The sequence below is a fragment of the Betta splendens genome, chromosome 5 (genome assembly GCF_900634795.4).
Source record: "Betta splendens chromosome 5, fBetSpl5.4, whole genome shotgun sequence".
NCBI classification, from domain to species: domain Eukaryota; kingdom Metazoa; phylum Chordata; class Actinopteri; order Anabantiformes; family Osphronemidae; genus Betta; species Betta splendens.
The window spans coordinates 16,292,016-16,319,392 of record NC_040885.2 but is presented as its reverse complement, the minus strand read 5'-3'; the positions used below and the strand labels follow the sequence as shown (position 1 = coordinate 16,319,392).

At 43.3% G+C, this 27,377-nt stretch overlaps 1 protein-coding gene and 1 long non-coding RNA gene across 4 annotated transcripts in view; one reads left to right on the top strand and one right to left on the bottom strand.

The window, feature by feature from the left end:
* Positions 1-24,469, top strand: part of LOC114855543 (metabotropic glutamate receptor 4) — a 107,429-nt gene extending 82,960 nt beyond the window's left edge. For all 3 annotated transcript variants that reach the window (XM_029150780.3, XM_055509304.1, XM_055509303.1), the window contains exons 7-11: positions 4,547-4,747; positions 10,863-10,999; positions 12,131-13,066; positions 21,019-21,265; positions 22,738-24,469. In XM_029150780.3, the coding sequence (XP_029006613.1) occupies positions 4,547-4,747; positions 10,863-10,999; positions 12,131-13,066; positions 21,019-21,265; positions 22,738-22,787 (1,571 nt within the window). In that variant the 3' untranslated portion in view covers positions 22,788-24,469. The remainder of the gene's footprint in view (positions 1-4,546; positions 4,748-10,862; positions 11,000-12,130; positions 13,067-21,018; positions 21,266-22,737) is intronic.
* On the bottom strand, positions 6,113-12,134 carry LOC129604188 (uncharacterized). The gene is made up of 3 exons (XR_008694866.1): positions 11,318-12,134; positions 10,411-10,545; positions 6,113-6,865 (listed from the first exon to the last, which is right to left on the bottom strand). It is a non-coding gene; the product is annotated as an uncharacterized LOC129604188 (long non-coding RNA).
* Positions 24,470-27,377: the final 2,908 nt, after the last annotated feature.

Genomic DNA, 27,377 nt, shown 5'->3' with positions numbered 1-27,377 from the left:
ACACAGCTGGAGACAGATGTGAAGTCAGGGTGCAGAAGAGAAAAAGGCATTAGTACCACACAAACCTGAAAAATCACTCACACATTCAGATTTAGAGTCCATTTCGAAGTGTCCGACTGAATTACGTGACTTCAGGCACACGGCTCCAGGCAGCAGAAAGACCGGGCTTCTTACTGCGAGTGGCCAGCGCTCCCACTGAGCCCCACGATGCCCTGCAGCCACATACGTGGAAGCAGAGTCTCTGGGAGTTCATGCGCGTGTTCGACAGCAGCAGCTGCAGCGACCCGCGCCGCAGCATGGCGAGAGACCATGAGTAGAGTCGTGTTGTTAAGTTCCATTGTCTATAGCTTTATAATCAAAACACAGGAGGTGGCTTCATCTTCACAGGCAGTAAACCCCAGAACATTAGTGCACAAAATGAGTGCAGCTCGCAGTAACTGCCTCAGAATGAGATAAATCACTTTTAAAAACGTGACTGTTTGTGTTATTGGCCTAAAACTATTACTTTGTAAATAATATGGGACACACACCATAACAAATCCAAGCAGATTTGGTGTTTTTTGTACAGAAACTACATGTTAGTATGTTAATGCTCTGTCTGCTGGAGTTCAACAGATCAAATTTTTGCTCCCACTAAAGATACGAATCTATCAAATGGGTCAGAAATGAAATTTATGTATTATAGGTAAGTAGTAAAAAGTGCAGGCTTTATTCAGCTGCCACAGTATTTACAGCAGCAGCACTGACTTATAAATAAACAGTGTTTAGCATAATGAAGCAAAATGATATGCAGAGCAACAGTGTGGCACATTTATGCACATTTATGTGTTTTAAATAGTTTTGTTGGAGCTCATCGGCACGGCGGAGTTATCAGTCTCTGGCTGCACACACAGCATTTGGGTTTGGTTTTAATGGGATTGGCTGCAGGAAAATACAGTGTACGGCTACATCAACACTCTCCTGTGGGGTTTTAAGGTTAAATGAAGAGGCCTCACAAATAAGGACTCGCTGAAAAACCAATAACAAACCTAAGACAAATGGGAAACAATCTAAAATAAGATCGAACCCAACCTGGGCTTCAGACATGCAGCGCGATCTGTGAACGGCATCAACACTTAGTCTCAATTTAAAGAAAAGTAAATGATCCTTCACTGATGACACACTTGGAACAACTCAGATCTTCATGCACTTGACAGAACTGACTCTAACGCGGCCCCTTTGTGCAGCAGCTCCATGACTCCTCGCACACTCACACCAGTGCGATAAAGAATCTCACCTCTGTACCGAGCGGCTCTTGTGCCGCCTGCCTTGCTCATTACAGGCACCTTAGTGCGGGGCTCCACGATCAGCTTGGCTTCGACTCCCAGCGTTTATTCGAGGTTAAGGTGTGACACTCATGTTCCCTCTCCACCGGTGAAGAGATTGATTGTGCCTCTGATGCGACTGTGAGAGCGCCGCATGGGGCATCCTGCTGAATTATCAGTGTCCTGAGAGGGTGAGGCTGCTCGGCGTGATCAAAGATAAGGACTGGGGAGAAAAGCTCGACTACCTGTGAACGAGGCAGATTTAAAACTGATATTGATTAATGTGGAGAGGAGAGACCCTTCTCATTGGCGTCTAATTCCTCCTGCCTTTAATGATGTGGGCGAGCAGCAGGCAACACAGCAATGCAGATAAATCACTCGTGTGCTTTGCTTTTCCACCCAAGTCGCTGTTTTTTAAACCGCTTATCCCATTCACGGTTGCAGGAAGCTGGAGCCTTTCCCAGAATGCACCGTGTTATAGGTGGAGAATATTCTGGACGGGTCAGCAGCTTGTCACAGAGGGGGTTTCTGTTGTCTGATGATATTAAAAACAACATGGAAATGAGGCTGAGTTATTTAGCAACTGTGTGTGTGTTTGCGTGCTGATTCACGTTACACACCCATTTACAGCAGGTGTCATGTAACAGAAGTAGCCCATTGTGTTCACTTACATCCACATCATTAAAAGGACCAAGACATCTGGATGTTGCAGATATAGTCTAAATATTTTCTACTGTATGTTCTCAGATAATTGAACAATAGAAGTTGGCTGCCATTTAGCAAACTCACAGCAAAGCTTTCTCTGCTGGCTGGAACATGCTCATAATGTCTTTACCTGTATTCTCAGTGAATAGTTTGCTTTGTTACAGTCTCGTTGGTCGTCCTATATGAAACGGTGACAATGTGCAGTTTATTGGACAAACTTGTTAAAGCTCACTTATTGTACTTTATATCTTCTAAAATCTCTACTTACTTTTTGTTTTGACAGTTTCAAGGAGCCTTTATTAGGCTGATGTAGTGTAACGGTGAATCTCAATGGATTCTCTAACCATGGTGTCATATTGTTGCTATTACGAGGTAATACCACATTATTTACTGTATGTTGTGTTTTAACTCGTGCACTCAGCTAAAGAATAAAATGGTCGGTGGTCCATCGGTTTTGCAGCAGAACACATCCTGTTGCTGAATATGCCCATGAAAAAATTGGAGATGTTGGCAAACAGTAAGCAGAAATACACATAACAGTTCTAATACTTCCATCCGGAAAAGGCTTTCAAATACAGAAATAAAAATGTATATGCACGTCCATCTGCCAATCATAAAATTAGGACAAAGCACAAGTGTCAGAATAATTCAAAATGCAGTGCTGCTGCAGGAAATTGGATGGCCTGTGTCCAGTCACAAGCTGAATGAAGGGTCAAAGGTGTTGGGCTCACATACAGTCGCACAATGCGGAACCGTGACTCGGCTTTATCACAGTGAAACCCTCTGAAAACAAAACGCCAGCCTTGTGTGCGTAAGAGTCAAAGTGGCAATAAGAGCGAGCTCAGAGAGCGAGGAAGTGGGAAAAGACAACAGAAAGTCAGCGTGGGTGGGCTGCCAAGCCTGCAAGAAGAATATCGCTCTCGCACTCGGAGGGCCATATTCTCACACTCTGGCTTGCAGGATTCCCAGTGGCATAAGCATGTCGGCCAAACTGTGACAATCGCTGTCCAATCAAGGCCCTGTGGCCCTTAATTACTGAGCCGTAACCTCCGACAATAATTCATGCATTTCAAAAGCTCATGAGATAATCGGGGACATTAAAACGCCTCTGGTCTTCAGCAAAGAGCTGGAAACGTAGCAAATGAAAGATGGCCGACAGAAGGGGACCTCTGCTGATTTGGGAGCTAGCTTTTTCAGATGGAAGTGGCTATTGAAAATTGCTTGAACCTTAAGAGGACAGATGTCGCATGATAAATGGCTATTCTGCTATGAAATGTGTGATTATGGATCAGCACTGCCCACATGTCCGCAACATTACCAGAATCTGGCAGGAAGTAAAGATGACAGCATGATGTACAACGCGCGGATCTGCAAATCATCTGAAAGCCGAAATGAAAATAATAGCACTGGAAAATTTGACGGTTTTATGAAGCACACACTGTTTCCTGATAAGAGTTTGATGCCAGCAATACATGTAAACAATGAACAAAATGTGAAGGAAAGATATTTACATCCCATAAATAAATATTCCAGTCAAAACAGCTTTAATATCTGAGGCTCGTGAGGAGGAGGAAGTAGATTGACAGGTCGTATCCCCGACTCCTTGTAGCAATTAACAGTCATAAAAACCTATAAAACAACCTGGGCCAGGATTAATAAACTCATATCAGGAGTTATTACACTGAGCCCATGAGCGGATTATCCCTGTCCTGTGAATGGATGTCTCCATTTCCTAACTCTCTTTTTCACTGTATTGGTTTATACTGAATTCACAGGTCAGGATTCTCACACATGCATCATCTGTCTCATGTCTAGATCTACAGATCGGGGGAGAATCTGGGTATTCTTGATGGTCAGACACAAAAGAGTTTTTTGTTTTTTACTGATCAGATTTCCCCGAGGACAAAGCCTTGCACTCCAGATATTGGAATTGATCTGCTCCTCTGCAGCCATCCAGATATTTACCTTTTAGTTAATTGCACGAGGCGAGGCCCATTCAGCGCAGACAGAACAAGACTCTCCATTCAAAGTGTTCATTTGGAGCACTCTGCACACAATTGTCCCGTCCAACCTACAGTCGGCTGAAGGGGCGACATGGCAGAGGAAGTGCAGAAAGACATGCTTCAGAGCCTGCTGGCCGTCGCACGCAGCCTCTTCAGGTTAATGTGGAATTTAATTTCAGGAAAGCGTTGCTACAGTAGCTTCAGGCGTATTAGTTGTCAGAATGATGCTTCATCGCCGGCCTACTTCAAATTAGGGTCAGGGACGAATTCACTAGCAGACGATTCTCTAACTTGAACCACTCAGGAACTACTTCAGGGTTTAAGTGTACAGTATATTTTACTTCATGATCCATGATGTAGCGAGTAAAAGTACACAGCTTAAGTATTCTAGGAGTATCAATTCTCTTTGCTTAACTTCATGGATGGTGGAGTCTGACCCACACTTGACAATGAGCCAAATGAACGAGGAGCGAGGACGTGTGTAAGTCGGACGTGTTGCACGTGATGCGACTGACTGGTTTCTCTGCCTCACAGATCAGGAGCGCATAGGAAAAGACTCCAACTACGAGCAGGAAGGAAAGGTGCAGTTTGTCATCGATGCTGTGTATGTCATGGCCCACGCCCTCCACAACATGCACCAGGAGCTCTGCCCTGGAAAGGTGGGGCTGTGTGCTAAAATGGACCCCATCAACGGGACCCATCTGCTGAAGCACATACGACGCCTCAACTTTGCAGGTGAGCAAATGTGTGCGTGCACAGTGTAAATCCATGTATTCATGGGGTTAAACTCTAAAACACTGCAGCAAACTAAAAGGATGTTCAGCACAGTCTTCCGCTTTTCTCCGTGGATCATTTCAGAGTCTCGCGGGTCTAAAGCAGCACCTTTTTATTTTAAGTTGACTCTAGACTGAGCTATCAGTCAAGTTCACATTCATGACTGGCATATTAATAATTTACTGCTTTCACACAGAGCAGCCATCCAGAGTTTCATTATATAGACACTTGGTTTTTAAAGCAAAGCAAATTAAGACAATTAAAATTCTTTCATACAGACTTGAATATTTTGTGTTTGTCCAGATAAATTATTCATTTGAACTCCTGCTCTTCAAGCTAATTTGTCATTTTAATATCTACTTGTTGCATTGGCAGAATGTCAATTCAATGTTTAATTCATGCGCGAGAAATAAAAGGAAATTATTTCCTTCAACGAAATGAAATGGGCAGTTTTTGCAGTTTTCTTGTGAGTCACTGAAGATCGGGGACATTTTTATTGTGAAGGACAGGATGCCACTGTTAATACATGCTTTGTACATCATAAAGGCTCAGGTTGTGACATACAATACAGTACTGTCCTCCGCGGTGAAATGTGTAACGCCTCGTGTCGTCTGCACCGCTCCACTGCTGCCACACTCGATCCCTGTCCTCCCGTCCAATGTGCCATTAACAGTTCTGCTCTTATCGGTTCCACCTCCTTTACATGAACAGTGTAATGCTGGCGCTCCTCAGAGTTTCCTCGGCATGTGAGTGAAAAACTCCCAACAGTTTCTCAGTATAGGCATTAAATTCATATACAGCTATGTTTCCCATGTTGCAGTAGCAGTATATACAGTGCAGCTGGAAATGGCTGCGATGGACTGAGATTATGTCCAACTGTGAGGGACCACATTTCTGCTTATCTGTCACTATTCTGCTTCTGCATGTGGAGAAATGAATGTGTGGGACTGTATATGTGCATGTACTATACAAAAACCAATATGCAAAGGATTGTGCACCCCAACTGCAAAAGACATGAAAACAAACCCTGCCGCAAAAAGACATTTAACATTATTAGCGTTACTTAATGAAGTAAATAAATACAGCATCACATGAGTAAACAAATAATTTGCTAAAGATATATTTGACTCCTAAATAACAGTTTCATAATTATTTTACAGTGTATTTATTATCCTTTTTTTCATAATTACAATCAATTATTGTAAATTGATTCTAATAGTAATTAACCTTTATGCATTCTCTAAACAGCTCTTTAAAAGCCTTATTAGCAGTCTTGGAGCAGACGTTTGGTCATATAAGAATGAAATGAGCAGTTAAACACAACACTACAGTATGTAGGCACTTTTATTAAAGTAAACAGCTGAACTATAATAAATAGAACGTGGTTATAACAGCAGCCTGCACATTTAAATGGACTTACAATTGTTTTCCATTAAAATAATGACTAAGCCTTAAGCTTACCCTCTGCACTCTTTATGTTGTGTCTCAGGAAAATTAATTTCTCTATAGTCTCTCGTCAAAGCAAGCTTGTCGTGTAATTCATGATGTAGCAGCCTTTTTTAAAACATGCTTAGTCTTAATGTGGCAAGATAACCGCAGTACCAGGTGCTTCAGGGTAGTGGGTGTTAATGGGCTTTAAGCATGCAAGAGGCTCACGGTGGACTTTGAGACGGAGTTCTTTAATTTCTACCTGTTAATTGTGAAAAAGACAGATACACCATTACTAATATCTGTCTAAAATACTGTATTTTTAGTACATCATTTAAAAATAAAAATGAATGTCTGCTAATTAATTCAAATTTAATTGCTTTTCAAACTTTTCAAGCATTTTATCGACACAACACAGTCAACTTTTTTACATTTAGCAATGTATTTCAATTCCATGACGCGAAACCAGGTGGAAAAGGTAAAGTCAGGCTCCTTCAGCAGCCACCGTGAAGGTTCCAGCTGAGCTGCTGAGAATCCAGGAGCAGGTGGGAGAAAAACAACTGCTGCTCACAGCGTTCAGTGGGCTGAGTTCAGCGGGTGTCGTGGCCCGTTGTTAAACCCATTCTCTTGTTGTCACCATTTGCCTGGTTTCTGTGGAAAAACCAAAAACATATCCAAGGGCGGTGCTTTTATTCGCTTATACTTACATTATAACTTGACATTACAGTCACTTCTGGCCGCGTGTTCACATTCAAAGTAGCTTTTACTTCATTTTGACTCGGCTGAAGAAGTGCATTTGGTTTGCACTGACCGGCGGGTACGTCATTTACTAGAGAGCAGAAATGAACACACCTCGGCACAGTGTTTGCAATAGAAACCAGCCATATTTGAAACTGGTTGTTTGTACAGTGGCGACTGAGTGGTGCTCTTCATGGAGTGGATTCAACAAGGTTTTTAGTCCGCGAGCAGATACGTGATGCAGCGCTGTAGGTGCTTTTGAGCTAGATTTGGTTCTAACCAGGCAAACTGGATTAATGTTACAGCATCTGACCAGAGGGGTTGCCTTGAGGTTACACTACACTCCATCTAATTGCATCAGCACACAGCAGTATATTGAACTTGTCTAGATACATAAAACCAAAGTGCTGAGACTGGGCTTGCTGGCCTCCATGTTATATTTCCAGAGACAATATCTTTCTCTGTGTTGTGATATTAGTATGTTACACACCACTGAGCATTCACAGCAGCCATCGTTTTTTTTTTTCTTAATAACGAAATAGCAATTGAAGGAAATGTATCTAAAAACTAGGTCATTTTTTGTTGTGATGAATCACTTTTGAGGCAGCGCCAGCAAGAATCTATTGTTACACACTTGTGTTTACTGTCAGCATTCTTTGCTAAACAAATCCCATTCCTTCCCCTGCAGTGCTGCACGGCTCCACAGTCCAGGCAGACAGGAACCAAAGCAAACCCAGCGTTAGGTTGCATACGTAATGAAACGCGTCTGATAAAAGGTCAAATGTCAAAAAGCTTCTTTAAAGTGCGCTGAGCTGACGCCCAGAGCAGCTGTAGCTCCGGAACACTCACAGGCCCATTTATCCATGATGTCTCAGTGGACTGTCAGCACCAGGGGATGCAGTAAGCTGATGACAGATAACCTTTTAGAACAGATGAGAAGCGCTGTAATCTGGTGAAAGTTGCTTCTTGCCTGGGATTCTGTGCGCCGTCTCCGGTCATGTCTATCTCCAGCTGCTGCTGGTTCCTCTTTCTACATCAGCGGCCTTTTAACCGATCACTTTTGGCTCGTTCGGCTGCAGCTAAGGGCAGGAATCAAACCCCTTCTGTTCATGAGGATGCACTGTTTGACACTGCGGAGCCCTGCTTTCTCGCGCCCAGCTCTGTATTAGAGGTGTTGAGGAGGCGTTTAGACTTCACTGCTGAATGGAGCTTCCTATGAGGGCTTCATGTCTCCTGCTATCGCGTCAGGAGACAGTGTTTTTGCGGCGCTGCAGACGAAAACGCGCCGGCCTCTCCACCATCCTGCTCACCGGGGACGGCAGCATGTGGAATGGAGGAGAGCTCTCAGGGTTTAATATCTTTCCACACCAATTCTCTCCTCATTGTTGTGTGGCTCCAAACGTGATCGGCGTTGACATATTTCTGGCATAATACGAAATGCCTTTATTTCCCCTTTCATGAGCATGAAATGGGCATGGTTTGACCCAGCACCGTTACACATACAAATCTGACTGTATCCAACATGACAAGAATATTCAGTGTGAAGAGCAGCCATCAGAGGGGCCCTTTGTTACCTCAGAAGTGAAGCTTGCTGTACAACTACACACACGCTCTGTGTGACAAGTCCAGTTGCGTCTGAACTGAAGCTTTGGGATAAATACGACCTGGGTGCATGAAAGCCACAGCCTCTGCTCTTTCTACAATGGCACTGGATGCTTTTTAGGAAGTTGTGGAAATAAATCCTTTTACACAGTGACGTGGTTCTTTGTGCTGTCACCTTACGGCTACAAGGACTCGTGTTTGAATCCTGGGTTTGAGTCATGGTTGGAACTTGGAAAAAGAATGGACTGATTAAACCTTGTCAGTTGTACTGTGACCTCATGCCTGTTTTAATCCTGTCAACACAAATAAAAGAGTTTCATCCTGGGCAGATCTTGACCAAGACCTACAGTATATGGTAATAATTTGTGCTTATATAATAATGGATAATGTTCACTTTTGAAATTCTTTTGCACTGAGCTTTGCCTCACCTATTTGTTCCAGTCACTTCCAGCAAGCCCATTTTTGGAGGGTTTATTGAGTCATTGTCAATAAAAAGCTACATTTCTGTTGACGGCATTAAAAGCTTCCCAGTCTCAAAGGGCATATTCACTTCCATTACTGGAAAAGCCCCAAATGTGAGATTTGGATTAAATGAAAATAGTCTTTCACTTTAGGAAGAGGATGTGTTTCAGAATACTTGTGACTGTGGAAACGTATATTTGAGTTTTCCTTGGTAGCTGTTTAAATAGAGGTAATTTTGCCAGAGTTAACTGCTTTTACTGCTCTTTATTTGTTTTTACTGACTATTAAAGCAGACTCCACCAGATTTAACAAATTCCACCAGTTATATTAGAATTGACATTTCACAGTAGCTACTGTAGAGCTTCTCCTCCGTGTGCCCCGAACCCTAACACATTAGGGCTGTTTGAATAAACATTTAGCCTGATTTTTTTTTAGTGACAGACGGGGGCGAGCGAGACTTGCACTCGCTTCAGTGTGCAGTGGCTCTGTGGTAAACCCTGTGTACGTGTCATTAAGAGTTAATGACTGGTGGCGAGCTGCGCTGCCATTCGCCAAGGTGTCCTGGCACCCATGCAGAACAAGCACATGTTGGAGTGATGATAAAGCTTAGATAATGCTTAAGGTGTGGTGGCGGGAGATGGGGGCATCGCCACAGCCATTAAATATTACATATAATTACAAGCACTCCATTAACCTCAGCGTTTGTCTGGGAGCGCACAGAGCAGTGAGCAAGCGACCAGCCCGTGGTACAGACATGTGACCCCAGGCTGCCCCGTCACATTAGTGAAGCACAATGCAACAGTGGCAGAGACTCTCCAAGGAATTCATTATGCCTGTGACTAGTAAGCAGGGTATTTAGACAAGCAGTTTGTGCAACATGACAGCACAAATACCCCACCTGCATATCAAACATGGACCCCACTGAAGCCCAGATGATGACGGACCTTATCTATAAGATAATACAGGATAATACACAATAATATAAAGCTAATTTACTGTGGTTCCCACCAAAGCATGGCTGCTCTCCCTAATTTAATATCTCTAAATATTTAGAATAGCAAATGGCAGATTGAGTGTAATCATACAGTAGCAGCGGCGTTACACTGGTAATGTGGCTGCATTAGTCCCTCTCAACCAGCCATGAGGCATTCATGTCCAATTTTCCACTTTCAGTGACACCGGTGTCCGTATGAGCACTTACAGGCTTGAACACATAACCCCTGACCATGACCATGACCGTGACCATGGACGGCAGACGGCTTCAAAACACTTCTAAAAGCTGGGAAAAAAAGAAAAAACTGCTTGGCACAACCATGAACGTTGATAATATGTATATATAAACATAATGATTCTCTACATCATAACGTCGCTATAATCCTGCGGTGATTACTAACCGCTTTGTGATGTGGGCGGTATTGTCACAGAGGGAAGGCTGAGTAAAACGGTAATGCCGTAATCCAGCTGGGCTGAGTCATCGCGATGTGGATTAGGGTGCCGCATCCTCCAGCGCCGAAACAAACAAAGGGCTGCTGAAAAAAAAAGAATACTCATCATCAGAAATCCTTCAAGAGCAATTGGCTACGTTTAGCCTTTTGTTCCTAACTTGGACGCGCATTGTGTTTTGGAAGCCTTAATAATAAACTAGGAGTGTTGACAGAGTGGGAAAATGCAGGGGCTGTGAAAGTTCCTGTGCTCCGTTCCCTTCTTCTGTTCTGACATCTGTTCTCGGTGCAACGATTGTTGATACCTGCAATAACTGAACTGACACATTAGCTTGTCTTCAGAGATTTATAAATACTACAAAAACTGATGTGTGGCAAATAATGGGATGTCTTCTTTCATGTAGGCATAGCTGGCAACCCGGTTCTGTTTAACGAAAACGGGGACGCGCCGGGACGCTACGAGATCTACCAGTACCAGATCAGAAACCAAACGGCTGAATACAAAATCATTGGCCACTGGACCGATCAGCTTCATCTCAATGTAAGTAAATGACTGATAGAAATGTCAATCATCAAGTGTTGTGCTTGCGTCACCACCGATTGCAGCTGAATGTCTGAAAACCTCAACTCTGCAGCTCCATGTTTGCTCTCTAGCTACTAAACCGTTTGATGGGGCTTTGTGCCATCTTCAAAGGTGTAAATATCCAGAGGGCACTTGAAATGATTAATAGGGTGAACTGTGATGAAAAGAAAGCTTAAGGAAATTTAATTTGATCGCTGCAGATGGCATTGCTGACTTCCAAAGACAATACTCTGGGCGAGGGTGTGATAAAGTAACAGCATTAGAACAGTAACTCACATAAAGGAGTCAGACATTCCTGATGAGGTTTTGGCAGGAAACACAACTGAACACATACTGCAGCTAGAAAGGGGATTTGTCTAAAAAAGAAATGGAAAGAGAAAAGGTTTGTGGTTGGAACCTACTGTGGAACCAGTTCAGCCTCTGACTCAAGCGGGTTTTAATTAGCATTCTTTGAGTTCTTAATTAAATGCACATTTAGAGTGAAATTTGCAAGCTTCAAATAAACAGCCACAACTGAATAAACTCGATAACTTAGCATTAAAGAGAGAGGACCCATTTGAAATGATGAGTTTAATCTATTTTTACAAGTAAGTGGAGAAAAGAGGGGAATCCATAAAAAACAGTAGCATCCTCAAAGGGACTTTATCCTTCTTCCTCTGATCACCAACAGCTTAGTATTGATTTACAGCACAATTTACCAAAGCTAAAAACAGGAGGAGCATGGTGTCAGTTCTCTGCAGGGTAACAAAACACTTTTCCATTCCTCTCGTGTATTACCCTTCAGAGAATTTGTCCTCCCCCTTGAAGATGTTCCTAAAGTTGAAGAGATGTTTTATCGGACCCCTACATTGCCCTGTGCCGCCCCCCACCCAAACAGACAGGACTGAGAGAGTCCACAGAGATGGAAACACCCAAACATTAAGAAATCCTCATCTCAATTGTTCTTGACCTTCAGGGTGCCGAGCATTCCTTGAATCAATAAAGTATCATTGTCTCTGCATGCACTGTTGCTAGCTCAAATCTCTCCTAGTCTGGTCTTGTTTCTCTCTCTCTGGGTCCAATCATCTTTATCTGTGTCCACCCTTGAAGGTTCGGTCAATGCAGTGGCCCAGTGGAACCCGCCAAATCCCCTCCTCGATCTGCAGCCAGCCCTGTCAGCCCGGCGAGCGCAAGAAGATTGTGAAGGGCATCCCTTGCTGTTGGCACTGCGAGCGGTGCGATGGCTATCAGTACCAGGCGGACACCTACACGTGTAAGATGTGTCGCTTTGATTTGCGGCCCAATGAGAATCACACGGGCTGCGTTCCAATCCCCATTGTTAAATTGGAGTGGAGCTCTCCATGGGCAGTCATTCCTGTGCTTATTGCAGTCGCTGGCATCATGGCCACTTTGTTTGTTGTGGTCACGTTCGTCCGCTACAATGACACGCCAATTGTGAAAGCATCCGGCCGAGAGCTGAGCTATGTGCTGCTAACTGGCATCTTCCTCTGCTATGCCACGACATTCCTGATGATATCGACCCCCGATGTGGGAATCTGCTCCTTGCGCAGGATCTTCTTGGGACTGGGGATGAGCATCAGTTACGCTGCCCTGCTCACCAAAACCAATCGCATATACCGCATATTCGAGCAGGGCACTATGTCTGTGAGTGCACCCAGGTTCATTTCTCCAGCCTCCCAGCTCGTCATCACGTTCACCCTGGCCTCAGTGCAGCTGCTCGGTGTGTGCATCTGGTTCATAGCGGATCCCTCCAAGGCCATAATTGACTATGAGGATCAGAGGACGTCCAACCCCGTGTTGGCTCGCGGTGTGCTCAGGTGCGACATCTCTGATCTGTCTCTAATCTGCTTGCTGGGATACAGCATGCTGCTCATGGTCACCTGCACAGTCTACGCCATTAAGACCAGAGGGGTGCCGGAGACCTTCAACGAAGCCAAGCCCATTGGTTTTACCATGTACACCACCTGCATCATCTGGCTTGCATTCATCCCAATCTTCTTTGGCACTTCACAGTCTACAGAAAAGGTAAGCACACACTCTATCCTTAAAGTCAGACAACCATTGTAATCTTAAATGCTGGGTGCAGTTACATTCTCTAATATGTCTTCAGGAAGCATGCAGGCTATGCAATGCGCTTGACCTCATGATCCGTGGACCTGGAAAACTTCCAGTGGAAGCGCTGGGAAGCTACAGGTCAAGATTCAAAGACATAGGGAAACTGAGGCTGGGCATAAAACTGAAATTCGGAGGTGTGAATCTGGGTACAAAGCCAAAATGGTACAACAATGACACAGTAGAAATGTGTAGATCCAATTGAAAGAGGTCTTTTGGCAGTGAAACAAAAGGGGCTCAGTGGCACCAGGAGAGGACAGCGGTGAGGGAGAAGCTTCCTGCTGGCACGGACACTATTGGCCGTGCCAGCATGGGTCTGACAGATGCGACAAATTAATCCTTACCTCCTCCCATTTGGGATTAAACAAAACAATGCATCAAAATGCTGCCATGGGAAGCTGGCTGCGACAGTTACCTTTGTGGAAAAATACCCTTCGGTGACAGAGAGTGTGCACAGTGTCACGACATCCTAAAATAATTTCTATAGTCTACGGCGCTGCAAAAAAATCTGCATATGACTGCAGCCAATTTAATTACATTAATAATGCAGTGTGTCAACAGCATAGTGGCTTACCTTCTCATGTTGTGTGTTGTGCTAACACCTAACACCAAGCCCAAACGGCCGTGGATCGGCACGTTGGCCTCAGATTACACCCTGGCTTCACTTCTGCCAACCCTGAAACTGCACAACAGTGTAGGAAGCAGCAGAGAAACACCCCGAGCCCAACACAAACGGCATGTTTAGCATGTTGTGCGTTGCATTTACAGGAATATATTCAGGAAATGTCAAACGCAATTACTTTACATTCACAAGACCACATTATTTTTTAATAGCATGTCTTAAGTCTCACGTCAACAGCAACCGTGGATATCAGCATTCTCTTTGTTTAATCATTTCATCTCCTATCTCTGAAGATGAAAGAGAATTATACAATCACAGGGAGACAGAGCAGCTTTTTTGCAGGATGAGGTAATCCATTAGCTAGCATGGCTCTGAATGGTAAAACAGAAGCTTTGTAGGGCAAGTAAAGTTCTACTTTTTGTTTCCTGCCTCCCATGAATTTCATTTACAAGCCCTGAAGAACTTCCCCCATTCAGGTTTATTATAAAACACCAAGCTCCTTGCGTCAAAATATATTAGTCACTCATGAATTATTATTTCCTGTGGAAAATGACAACAGCAGCTTGGGGATAGATCAGTTTTTTGATTCAGTTTGAAAACTTCTATCATTATCCTGAGGGATGTTAAGGTAATGCATGAAGGGCAACAGGAAATGGAAATTTAGCTTTATGGAAATTCTTTATCTGAGTGAAAATAATAACCATGTGCTCTGTTCATCTAGATACAATATGTAACAGTAGAGGCCTTAATGCTTAGTTCCAATAAGATGCAATCTTTTTGTGTTGTTGGTTCATTCAGTTTCACATCTCTGGTGTCAACTTCACTACCAGCCTTCACAGCCAAACATATGCAGATTAATTTAACATATCAGGTGTGTGTGTGTGTGTGTGTGTGTGTGTGTGTGTGTGTGTGTGTGTGTGTGTGTGTGTGTGTGTGTGTGTGTGTGTGTGTGAGTGTGTGTGTGTGCACAATAACACCAACGTCATCCGTGGAAAAGTGAAATCACAGTTTCAGGAAGTAAGTGTTGGGTAACACACATGCCTTCCATTTTGGCTCAGACAGAACCTTCTCCATGACAACAAACCAGAAACGTCCTCATCTCTCCATTCATCTCTGCCACTGTCGCTGCTCTCCTCCATGTATTTTTCCCCCCACAGTCTGTGAGGTGCGATTACTGAGTGAAAACAGCAGGTAATGTGTGCACGCACACACCATCCACGCATTACTTCAATCTGACTGTTCTGGTAGCAGTCGCAGTCAGACGTGAATCTACTGTAGAATCAGATGAAAGTTAATTATCAATACACACATTAACCCCGATATATGGATTCATTTGGCAATATATTTTGCCCGTTTAATAGCAAAACACCATCAATTGTTTCCAGACTTGAAGCTGTCTTCTCCAAATATCTATTTATGTCGAACCAACATGCTGTGATGAATAAATATCTCTACCCCCCAAATGTTAACTCGACAGCGAAACAAAACACAGAAAAGCCGAGTTTTCCACATCCTACCTGGAGATGGTGAATCATGAAAAGGATCTGAGGATGATAAGAGTATAAATCCTTGGTCATGCTCATTCATTAGTAAAGTGGTCCTGTTGTCTTTTATATTGACTTTTGATGTTCCAAACTTATGCCTGGTGTTGTTACTTCACAAACAGAGGCTTTGAGCACAGGTTATAAGCAGAGCTCTTTCTGTGCGGCACTGTGATGAGATGAACATGTATTGGTATTTGATGTGGAAACGTTCTGCTGTGCCACATGGAAAAACTAACTCCGTGCCTGATTCTCTGAGCTGTTACGTAAACAATGTCCTTATTCAAGGAATTAACCCGTCAAGGCAAACAGACCTGGTAATAATCATACTGTAAATGACAGGCCCCGCTAAACCTCACGGCCCACGTTGACACGTCTTTCATAGCAATTAAATGCTCCGCTTCCTCCAGGTCCTGATTTACCTTATCTGGCCGCCTATGAGCTCATCACCAGCTTTTCAGCAGCCCCCTGCCTCATCTTTACAGCACAGTCATTTATTTGTCATCTGGTGCCAGGATAAACGCAACAAATGCCATGGCAGGCTTTCTCCATCGTTCAAACGGGGACAGCTGGTTTATCTATGGAGCGTGAGCACCGAGCCGTATGCGAGCTGCAGGAATAGATGACACCTGCTTACCTGGAGAAAGCGTCTAAATCAGTGGCTGTCTCCAAGACCAAGACAGGAGGAGGAGCAGGAGATAATGGCATGTATGGGAAGGAGGCTTCAGCACAATGGGCTTAGGTCAGATCCAATCAGCCCACACAAAGAGGTCCCTGCTATGAGGGTGCATGAGTGGACTGATGAATTGACTGGTGTTGTTTATTCCCCTGTGAAGACTGCGCCGCACCAAACGTCAACTTGACAACAAGAAAATGTAGGACCAAAAGTGGGGACAGCAGTGAGTTCATGAAGCCCAGCTGTTGAATAGGAATGTGTTTATGATGCAGCTCTGAAAAAACGTTGATTGCATTTAATATTGTGTTCATTATCTAGTCTTATTTAGCTTTGTTCGTTGTTTGCTTGGTGTCACTGAAGCTTTCCCCTTTAGCGAGTCTATGTGAGTAAAAAAGGCAGATGGGTGGAGCCACACACCTTAACTCACCATAGTGAGCTGTGGTGGGAGAGACCACCACCACTACAAGTCAACAGGAGCTCGTGAAGTTAAAGCTTCCTCAAACGTCATGTGCCTTTTGGATTCGATTCATAATATGAGAATATTATCGCAAATGCATTTAATGCTTAAGTCGTCCGTTTCACAGCATGCTGTCTTCTCCTACCTGTTAACATCCCCTGCTTCTATTTCTGTCTGTTCCTTTCCGTCTAACGATAAACAGCATTATTCACACTCGCCCTCCAGGCCCATTAATATATACTGTAAGGATGAGTGATGCTATGGAGCAGAACAGAGCTGAGATACAGCACATCTTGGACTTCAGGGAGGAGTTGTTGTGTTCATTAGGACCAGAGCAGAGCAGCTCTCTGGGTCTCGGCTGTTGACCTCCGGGTGCTCCAATAATGTGTTATGAGAACCTAAAGCTAATCAAGCCCAGGGATTGTGATGTTATCAATGGCATCCAGCCATGACGCTTCAGATGGAGCGACCTGGAACTGCTGCCTGACTGATGCGTGACTTCATGGTCTAAGCAGGGTCTCACTAGGCGGCCTGAGTGAGGCGTGATCCGCCTTATGAAGTAGGTGGTGTGTAGCGGCCTTGTTAACGCTCAATAAGAGAAGACTGTTGAAATGACACAGTGAGTGATGTGAGCAGCCACCACATCAAGTCCTGAAGAGGTTTTATTGCAGATAATATACAATACTACTGTATGATACTTGTTTATCACATACTTTACTATGAAACTTTTTTTTTTATCATATACTATGATATATTTTCAGAAACAAAAGACAGAATGCCTCGCATCACATTCACAATGTGTAAGAAGCCACAGCAGCTTTAGCTTTGCACTCCCACTCTAGCACCTCCACGGCTTCAAGACGTGACTCCGGCCTCTGTTGGCAGAGCGAGAACAGTCGTTATTTAAAGAGGAGAGGATCGCCCAGAAGTGTATTTGTGTTAATGCGCGCTCTCACGTTTAACGCAGCTTTTGCAGCCACTCTGGCTGGTCAGGAAAGCAGAGCACATGTGCATTGCTATGCATGTAAGGACAACCTTAGTGAGAGCCATTGTCCGATAGTTAAGGTTTGGTGCAGTTCCATCCATACATTTGTTTGTTGTTGTTTGGTGTTTTTGCCATTTCTGTCATTGTGTTTATACTCACCACTGTGGGCTTGGATTACACATCACTGCTCCACCTGGTGGATGAATGTGCCATTTCAACTCATTCCGTAGGTGGCGTAAACATGGCAGCTAGGTCCCAGTGGGGGTTGGACTGGTGGGGGGGCTTGTGCTGAAGTCATGCAGAAATCCTGCTGGAATCAGGCAGTGAGAGCTACATCTGCATATTATGATTATTTTTTTATTCATAATATACTATGGCATCTTTTTGATTGTACTTTATTATGGCAATTTTGATGATCTACTAATGGACCTTTTGATGCAGTTTGGCTCAGTACAATAGAATATTTTTAAGAGTTGGCAAGGATAAGAACCTAAATATGCTGTAGCGCAACAGTTAGACATTTGTGCTTTGTAGCCAGAATCCTAGAATCCAACCCTGTGCTTGTATGTGCTTTTAGAGTAATATGTGTCACCAACATTATGAGTCTGAAGTAGTTTTACTAATTTCTTCGTGCCCTATGACAAATTTTCCTGATATACTACACTCACGTTTTTGACAATATGTATGTGATAAAATATGTCTCATAATATCGGATGTGGTGAATACAATGTTATAGTAAAGTACGTATGTGGAGAAAACAGTGTCATAATATAACTGATGAGCGCCTGAGAACCATCTCTTGCGCCCAGAAAGCACCTGTCGGTTGACTAGAAAACAGCGATTTTGACCCGCTCCATCTGTGTATTGTTGTGTCCCTTAAGGCTTCTGTTTGTTTATTAGCTTAATTAGAGAACTATTATAGTGTATTCTCAGGCAGGAAGACATTGTTTCCATTGCATGCTGAGAAATAACACAGTAGCTTATTGCAGAATTGGGATTTGGGCAGTTTAAATTAACTTTCCTAAAGCAGAAAGTCCCCAATGAACCTGGTTAAAAATAGAAATGTAGGGTTTACATTCATTAACTCTCTCCCTTACAGTATAACAGACACTCTCACCCTGATGTGGTATAGACAGAGCTCCTAACATAACACTGAATGTAGTTCCACTCATCTGATATTTGAGTGAATCCATCCTGCTTTGCACAAGCTGCAGCTTTCCAGTGCCAGAGGAAGCCAATCAGCCCCAAAGCAGAACCACAACGGGCGACACTTAACTGTAGAGTTGTCGTTACGCTTCATTCTTCTCCAGACATCTTCTTCAACAAGGGGTTAAATCATTTCAGGTGGCACTGGTTTCATTGCAGTTATTTTGTCTAGTCCTGACGCAGCCGTACACCGCTCCTTCTACGCCGCTCTGCCTCAACAAAGATTTGCTGATGGCAGCGTGATGTCACATGTGTGAGAAATACAGAAACTGACTTTGATGAGCTCCAGCTGCTGCGTGCTCAGGTGCGCCGCAATCAGGAGGAGAGAAATGAATGGCTCGGACGCCGCAGTTGGTCTAAAACAGACAACAGGGTTCTATCTGCTAATTTACTGCAGCTCCATGAGGCAGTGCAGTGTGAGCTCAGTAGTAATTCACATGGCTCCACAATGAGACTAAAGTATATTGATTTATTGTTGGGGTTGGGAAATAATTAAATGTGTACTATAATGGCGTTTAGTGTATGTGACTTTAATGGTGAGCTATAAGTCAAACCACGTAACGACACACATCACTCATTAATTCAGAAACACTGTCACTGTATTATAAAAAAGATGCCTTTAAATATTCATCTTACTACATTGTGTGGGTGGAAAATAGAACATTCTGAGATTAAACTCAGAAAACTCACTATGTTTTCTAGAACATTGGTGTGTTGTTGTTGATTTCCTGTATGAAAACAACAATAATTATTTTATTCTAATTTTGTTTTCTATTGGTAATATTGTAACTTCTACAATACTGATATACATCAACATCTTATTATAGTTCTGTTCCACAGGCCTGTTTGACACAAGTCTTTAATATAATAATTCCCATTAAACCATTGGCTAAAATGCAGTGGAGCGTTTTTCCTGTTAATGGCAGCAACAGCTGGGGTTCAACAACGCGTCCCTGAGGCACCAGTGAACTGAGCCCAGAGCGGTTCACTGCATAACGCTCCCTACAGCTCAGAGGGGACCACTGCAGCTGTCCCTCTCTCGCTGCCTCCATTCTTCCATTCTTCTCCCACAGTCCCACGAGGCACCAGGGCTGGCTGATATCAGAGATGCAACCAGTCTGGAGGAAAGCCGCCTCGGACGCTCACAGCAAATCCTTGCAGAGCTCACATTTATGGAGCGGAATGTTACTGTGCTTTGATGAAAGCCTGCAGGGAACCACCAGGGGTCACAGAGTAGTTAATGAAACCCCGCCAAACGCTGATATTACCTCAGAGATACAATCAAAAAGTAATTAACTCTTCACTAAGTTTGTTTGTTTACACTGAACAGGAGTTTACTTTACACAGTTACTGGCGTTTAAAGTGGAGCTACTGTACAACGCTCACGTTACATAAAGATCGCTTTCAGCACACACTCATGAGCATAAAGATTCACGGTCACAGAGTCAGTTCACTCTTGCAGCTATATGTGGGTGAGGAGGAGCTGGAGCTGAACTAGAGTAGGAAGCTACTAAGTTGTTGACACCTGGCGCCTACAACCTCCAACGTCCAACCACCTGCACATGGTCATGGTCCCAGTTCTCAGCTCCGCTGCTTTCGAAGGTGGTGCTAAGATACAAGAGGCCTAAAGTGCATTTTTACCTCCTGATCTTTGACTTTCACTTTGCCAAAATCAACAACCCTCTTCATGAGCTGAGTCCCAACTGAGTGTTTGGCTACAGTACATTCAGGTCTGCAGCATAATTGTATGGTAACTTCCGTATAAAGTTTACAAGCTAATTGATCTCGGACGACCAGCCAAGCAGTTGCAGACATGGTGCAATGTGGAGAAATTACACACGGCTTCCCTTCGTCAACACAGACGACTTATTAATTTGCTAAAGGTTTGCGAACAATTAAAATGAATGAGAATGATAATGAGAGTTTCCCTCCTCCATCATTCACACTGTTTGACCATGTGTATCATTTTCTTGTTGTTTGTTTATGAGCCTGTTTGCTGTAAGTCAGGAGCCGATCGACTGCTTGTATCAAATGCGTTCAGGTCGATGTGATGACCATATTAAAACTAGCACGGCAGAAAATGAAACAAACAAGGCGGCCTCGGCGGACGCGCCAAACGCCGTAAAAGCGGACGAGCTCCTGATTTAAAACAAGTTTTACCACATTTACCGCTTGCATTAAGTAGTTGTGAAGCATTTATTGCTCACAGTAGAAACGACGTCGACAACAGCTTGGCCCACAAACGGGACAGTGGACGAGATCGTTAAAATGCGACACGGCAGATGTCGCCTGTGCTGCACAGGCCGCTACGCATATAGAGAAACATGTGAAGTGTGGCATGGCTAAAAGTCTGAACTGCTTGTTTCCGCCTCTTGCAGATGTACATCCAAACCACCACGCTGACCATCTCTGTGAGTCTGAGCGCCTCCGTGTCCCTGGGGCTGCTCTACATGCCCAAAGTCTATGTGGTCCTCTTCCACCCTGAGCAGAATGTGCCCAAGCGCACGCGGAGCCTCAAGGCCGTGGTTACCGCCGCCACCATGTCCAACAAGTTCAACCCCAAGGCCGGACTCAGACCCAACGGAGAGGCCAAGACCGAGCTGTGCGAAAGCCTGGAAACGCAGAGTAAGACGGCAAATGCTAATGAGGGAGGCAGCCGCTGTGTCTCCTTCCCCTCAGGCAGCTTTTGTCCTTCAGTGCCTGTAAATCAAACAAAGTGATGCAGAAATGGAAGACGGAGTGAAAGGAGTTCTTATTGACAGTTGTGCATCAAGTTATTTAATACTTGATTGAATCCAGTAAATGTAACATTTGGTGATTCTGGTCGCATCCTCAGTCGTGTGTGTATTAATCTCACACTGAACATTTCAGTTAACCTGCAAATATTTTGGTTGGCACAGATCATTGTAATGAGCAGAAATATACCAGCTTTTGAAATATTCTACCCACTCCATCCTGCACATACTTTACTGTGTTTTCTATTCGTGTGCAGTTTGCATGTTCTATAATTTAGTCAGGTACCATTTCAGGCACATTTGCCAAACTGTTGCCTATTGGAATAGTTTAGTTTTAGCTTTTTGGAGCACCTACAGTACAGAATAAAGCACAGTGAGGAACTGTGCCTACCTTTAAAAATGCCACCGACTGCACCAGTGACACACACTCAATTTACATGTGAAGTAAATAACGACTTCAGCAACTGAATCAGCAGAAATTACTCACGATGTCCAAAGCAATCTTCCTCAGCTCGCCGGGGGCAGCGGGAGGTTTTAATCAGTCATGTCTGCCAGCGCAGATATTTTTCAAACACTAACGCCTGAAGTAGCACATACGAACCTTGTCTGTCGTTGCGCATTTTAGCAGTAGTTCCTCCTTCATCTCAGATTGTTTTTTTATAGAAAAATAAAAAAGACTGACTTGAAATTTATTGTGAAACAAAAACAGAAATCAATGTGTAGTAACGATGGCAGGGAAATCATGCAAAATGGCTACTTGCAAACACATTAACCACATTAATCTCTATCTTTCTTTAAATTTCTATTGGGGCCACTCAATAGAAAAAATGATGGCCAGCAGATGGTTTCTGCTGCCGTTTAGAGGGCTTTACATTGGAAGGCTACAGTATTTGAATAAGCACCATTTGTCATTGTCACGGCCACTGTGGATATATGACTTGATGAAATTGAAAAATTCCTTTCTGGGCCAGCTCCTACAAATGCCGAGATGTGGTGGCGATATGTCAGGATTTATGTGCTCCACCTCAGCAAATCAGTTACGCTCAGTCTGGGGAGACAACTGGAAAGTTGAGGCCTGACAGCAGAAAGTGGAGGAGGTGAGGAGGCGGCAGTGGGCTTTACGTAATGTCCCACCGTCTGTCTGCTGGAGGGAGCGCAGGTCCTGTGTTTAGGGCAAAATGTGGCGGGAGCGCTGCAGAAACCTTAAGGATTACTGGCATTTTCGCAGCCATTTGTCTTAACGTGTTTCCTTTGTTTCAGTGAAAGCAGAGAAACAGCGTGTGAGTGCGTCTTATCTCAGGGCTTACAGTAGTTTACCTCAACTCCATCGTGACAATTTCCCCTCTCCCTTTTCTCTTTCAGGTTTCTCAACAAAGCAAACGTACATCAGCTACAGCAACCATGCAATCTAAAGGATGCAGCTTCATTTTTAGTCAGGATTTGCACCCTGATGGAAGGAAAAACATGCAGTGGGATTTTAAATGTTCTCCAGAATGAGGCGGATGTGTTACTGTACGGGTGGAGATTCACAGACGAGCCCAAAGACGGGACATGACTCAGAGCAGAGACCACAGAGACACGCAGCGATGGACACACGACAGACAACAGTACACCTGTAGGGTTCCATCTTCTGTTTGCCTCTCAAGAATAAACACAAAAAAGAAAATGATACTTGCATGGCAAAGGCCTGGAGACCAAAGGACCAGACTTTGCTCTTGAGTGTTTACATTTCAGCTATGCCCTCCTTCACAGACTCTGCCACCTCGAGACTGGAATCAAACTAAAATCAAGAACATGTTCAGGTGTTATTAGTGTTGTCTGGCCATTCCAATAACTAGAATTAATCTTAAATCTGCAAAAGGTCATAAGGGATTACACTAAAAAGGCATGACGACACAGCCCAGTCACTTAAAGTGGGGACTGCTCCTTTTTATTTCTAAACGCATACCGATCCTGCAACTCACGCAACAGGAAGTGGCATCATCTCAACAACGCAACGATCTGTGAGACTCCTTGTGTTTTTAATTCCTCCAGGTGTCCATTGACTAAATGCGGACTACACATTTAAGTGGCCTCCGCCAGTTTCGAGCATGCCAGTTTCAACATCCTGTGTTGTGTTGTTAAAAAAAAAAGAAGAAAAACATTTATATCTTTGGAATGCGTTTAAGCTGTTGCAGCGTTGTTACCAATTGTTTGGGCCGAGGCCTGTTGTACGTTTAAAAACTGTTCTCCAATGGTGAAGGTCTAGTCAGTGATTGTTATCTGTGCTTAAGTGAGGCCATGACTTGTATTACCAGCTAGCCCAAGGCTGCCACTGCCCTCCGTGTTACCTGTGTGTGCTTTGAAAGTCGGCTCGCGGTAAAAGGAACACGATCCTAGCCAGGAGATCTTACTGGAAGCTGTCATCCAGGGTGCCACCTCCCCCATCACTGCCACTAGCAACTCTGTTGGTCACACGTAGCAAAGGGTGAGCCTTAACTGTACAGATCCATTAGGAGAGGAATTAAGATGAAGTATGCCCTTGAGGGGATCGTACAAAATGCCCTGAAGCTGATATCCATAATGGACCAGCTACGGGGAAAATTGATTACCATACATGTCCTTCTCAGGCACTCTCATAGTAAAAAGGAGGTGTCGGGGATGTTGTAAGGCTTTTCAAGAAATGAAATCTAATTGCAAAGGTATACAATATCTATCACCCTCAGCTCGCTGAAGAGATTAATAGTTGGCTTCGTGCAGTATAAAAGCCCTCTAATGTCTTGGGAAAAACATCGCGGGGTCATTTGTGTTGTGAATTCAATGCTGCTTTTCATGCCTCCCTCTGTATTACTTTCAAAACCATTTGTGTTGCAGAATAAAATGTGAGTGCTGACCAAATTAAATGGCAAGTTAATGTACGTTATTAAATAGATTGATGATGTCTGCTTTATGTCCTGACATATTCTAAAATTGGGGAAAATGTACAAAAAGATACAGTGCCTGGCTATCTGACTATGTATTTGTAAAACCTCATGTAAACTAATGAAGTGTGTGAAGCATGTTTAGTTTTTTTTTATACAAAATTTTATTTCTATTAAAAATGTTTTCAAACAAATTCAGGCTTGTGTGGTTAAAGAAAAGCCCAATTTTTTTCTTCAATTTGTCCATTAAATTTACATTTTGCTTCAGAACAGATCCAACAAACATCCTTTAACAGGTTAGTCGTGTGTTTACATGTCCTGTACTTTACTGTATGTCGGCTGATAAAAAGCACAATGATGCCACAGTGAACTTACATTCTCTTGCCTGAATGATTGGCAGCTCTTATGGAGGAGTGTGTGTGTGTGTGTGTGTGTTATCTCTTTGGTGAGAGAAAATACAAGTTTGTCACTCCTACAGAGAAAAGACAATAGCTGCCATCCTCTCAATAATATGTTGCCACGGTTGCTCTGATAATAGCACTGGAAGGACAGAAAATTGGTGGAAAGAAACATGAAATTATTTCAAATGAATGGTTAGCTGCTACTTGAATCCAAGTCCCCTGCAAGCAGCGAGCTCTCACGCACTATCATCTTCTCCCCGCCTCCCTGATACTGCGAGCCCGCTCCACAAAAGGCTTGGAAATAGCAGTCGTTGCATAGCAGTGGTGCTAAATGCACGTCCATGAAGTAGGTTACAGCCGAGCTTCACATGGCGACAGAATGAGGCGTCTGCAGCATCATCGCCTCAGGAGACTCAAGGCTCCGTCTGACGCAGGCAATCCTCGGTGTTCCTCTTTTCCCGGTGGGTTTAGGAAACATGACATTTCAAACGTTTCAGTAAAACACATTTAGCAACAGAAAACAAAGACACCGCTTGGAAGAAGTTTTTACTTTACTCAAATAAAATATCTATTTATTTGAGTGAAATCTGGTTGCAAACGCTGGGGAGTCTTTACGTCACAGCAGAAATGAACTCTGGTGAATGTTTTTTTTTTTACTGAAGGTGACACAAAATGTGAGACAGCAGGTGTTTTATGGTGGAAGCCTGGGTCACATGCTGAGGCTTTTATTGTACTGGTGTTTAGTGTTATTACTGTACATTTCATCTACTTTAACCTAAGAGAGAAGTGAAAAAAAACCTTGAAAACTACTGGACCTACAGAATTTTCAGCGATACTGGAGACCTGCATGTCTGCAACCAGACGTGTGCGTTTATGCATTTTGCATACAAAGTCTGAAAGTTAACAGTTTTCTATGGACTGCAGACTTTGTTTTGCAGTCTGCTCATCTGTGTAATCACAGGTAGAGATCCAAATGCCTGAGAGCTTCACCACACAAGTTATCGTCGTTCAGTATATGAGCTAATGAACCGTATCAACACACACTGTGCTGTATGAGCACCAGCGTCATTGTTGAATATGTGATCTTATCATGTGGAAGCTCTGTGAAGTAAAATCCCACACAAAACATATTTCTCATCATCACTGCTATGTGATCACCGTGATGACAGCGTCTTCAGATTAGTGGAATAAATTTATTTAAATATAGCTCTCAACGCAGTGGGAAATATTAACGCGGGCATACAGAACCCAGCTCACCAGGGCTGGATCACAGTGCAATTACTAATCCTTTCATGTGTTCTTGAAATGGTCTTGGCACACACGTTCCTAAGACAATTGAACCATGTCAAAGTCCCTAAAAAGTGTAAATGCAAACTGTCTCCTCTTGCAGGAAAAGCTCAAAGAAGTAATTTTCATTTGGTTTCAGTCATCAAAAAACAATTTAATTCCATTAGCCATTCAAAGTGACTGCAGGATGGGAAAAGTCACAGCTATCTTTAGCTGTAAAGCTGTGCGAGTGTGAATAGCTGAACAGATAAACTCTGTATAGTTCTTCCCTCGTTCGCACCGGAAGATAATATAGCACAACTGCCCTCAGGTGACAGAACAAGCACTGGAGCACATTCATCTACAACAGAGTGCGAATACGCGGTGGGACTGAGAGGCAACACAGCGACGCTCCTCTCACGGGTCCTTTGACTGAGCTTTCTCAGCTCTGCAGCAACGCCATTGTATACGTCCCATCATAACATGACTCATCACCGATGGCGGCTGGTTTGCTGATCCACAGGATCCTAAGGACAGAAAGAGGAGCGAGAACGTACAGGTGAGAAGTAAAAAAAAAAAAAAGCAGTCCTGACATGATGACAGTGTCATTCATTCTGTGTCTTTGATAATGACAAGGCATCAAAGATATGGCTTATACACAGCGCATAAACCATGTTGCTAGGAAACAGCACCTCATGAATATCCTCCAGTTACTGCACAATCAAAGGAGTAATATTCTGATAATTTAGCGAGTGGATAAAAGCAAAATGATGGAAAGGTACCTCAGAAAATTATATAAACGAGATGCGCTTTTTAATTCGGAAATGCTTAATATTCATGAATATATTTGTTTTCTCTTTACCGTATCGTTTACCACAAAAGTGTTAGTGTAGTATAAGTTTACTCCATGTGGAACTCTATGTAACATACTGTAAACGCTGCATTTTCAAGCACCTGAACTTTATATGTATTTTGCTGTTTGCTACATTCCCCTAACGCGAAATGAACAAGATTCTGCTTTAATTATATTGTGAAAACACTTAACATTACCCGTTAAGTGTTATGAATTAGTCATTAGCCTTCTTTGTTTGTTTGGGGAATAAAGCCCTGCAGTAGTAATCAAAAGTAATGATAATCTAAACTAGTCAAAAAAAAATAATAATCAACAGATTAATCGACAGAAAAATAATGGTGCAGCTTAAACTAATCCTCTCAAAGTCAAGCATTCCTCTATATTATTATTAAATTAGTCTCTAAAAGAATAAAAATACTTCTTCATTGGTCTCAGTATTACATATGTGTCACTCATGAGCACATACTCTATGTAAAAACAGTGGCATTACACTGTTTCATTCATTACAAGACGGCCAGTTTTCTGAGGCTCAACTCAAACGAGTCATTTGTGTGACGTGCAGTGAAGTAAACATTTAAACAA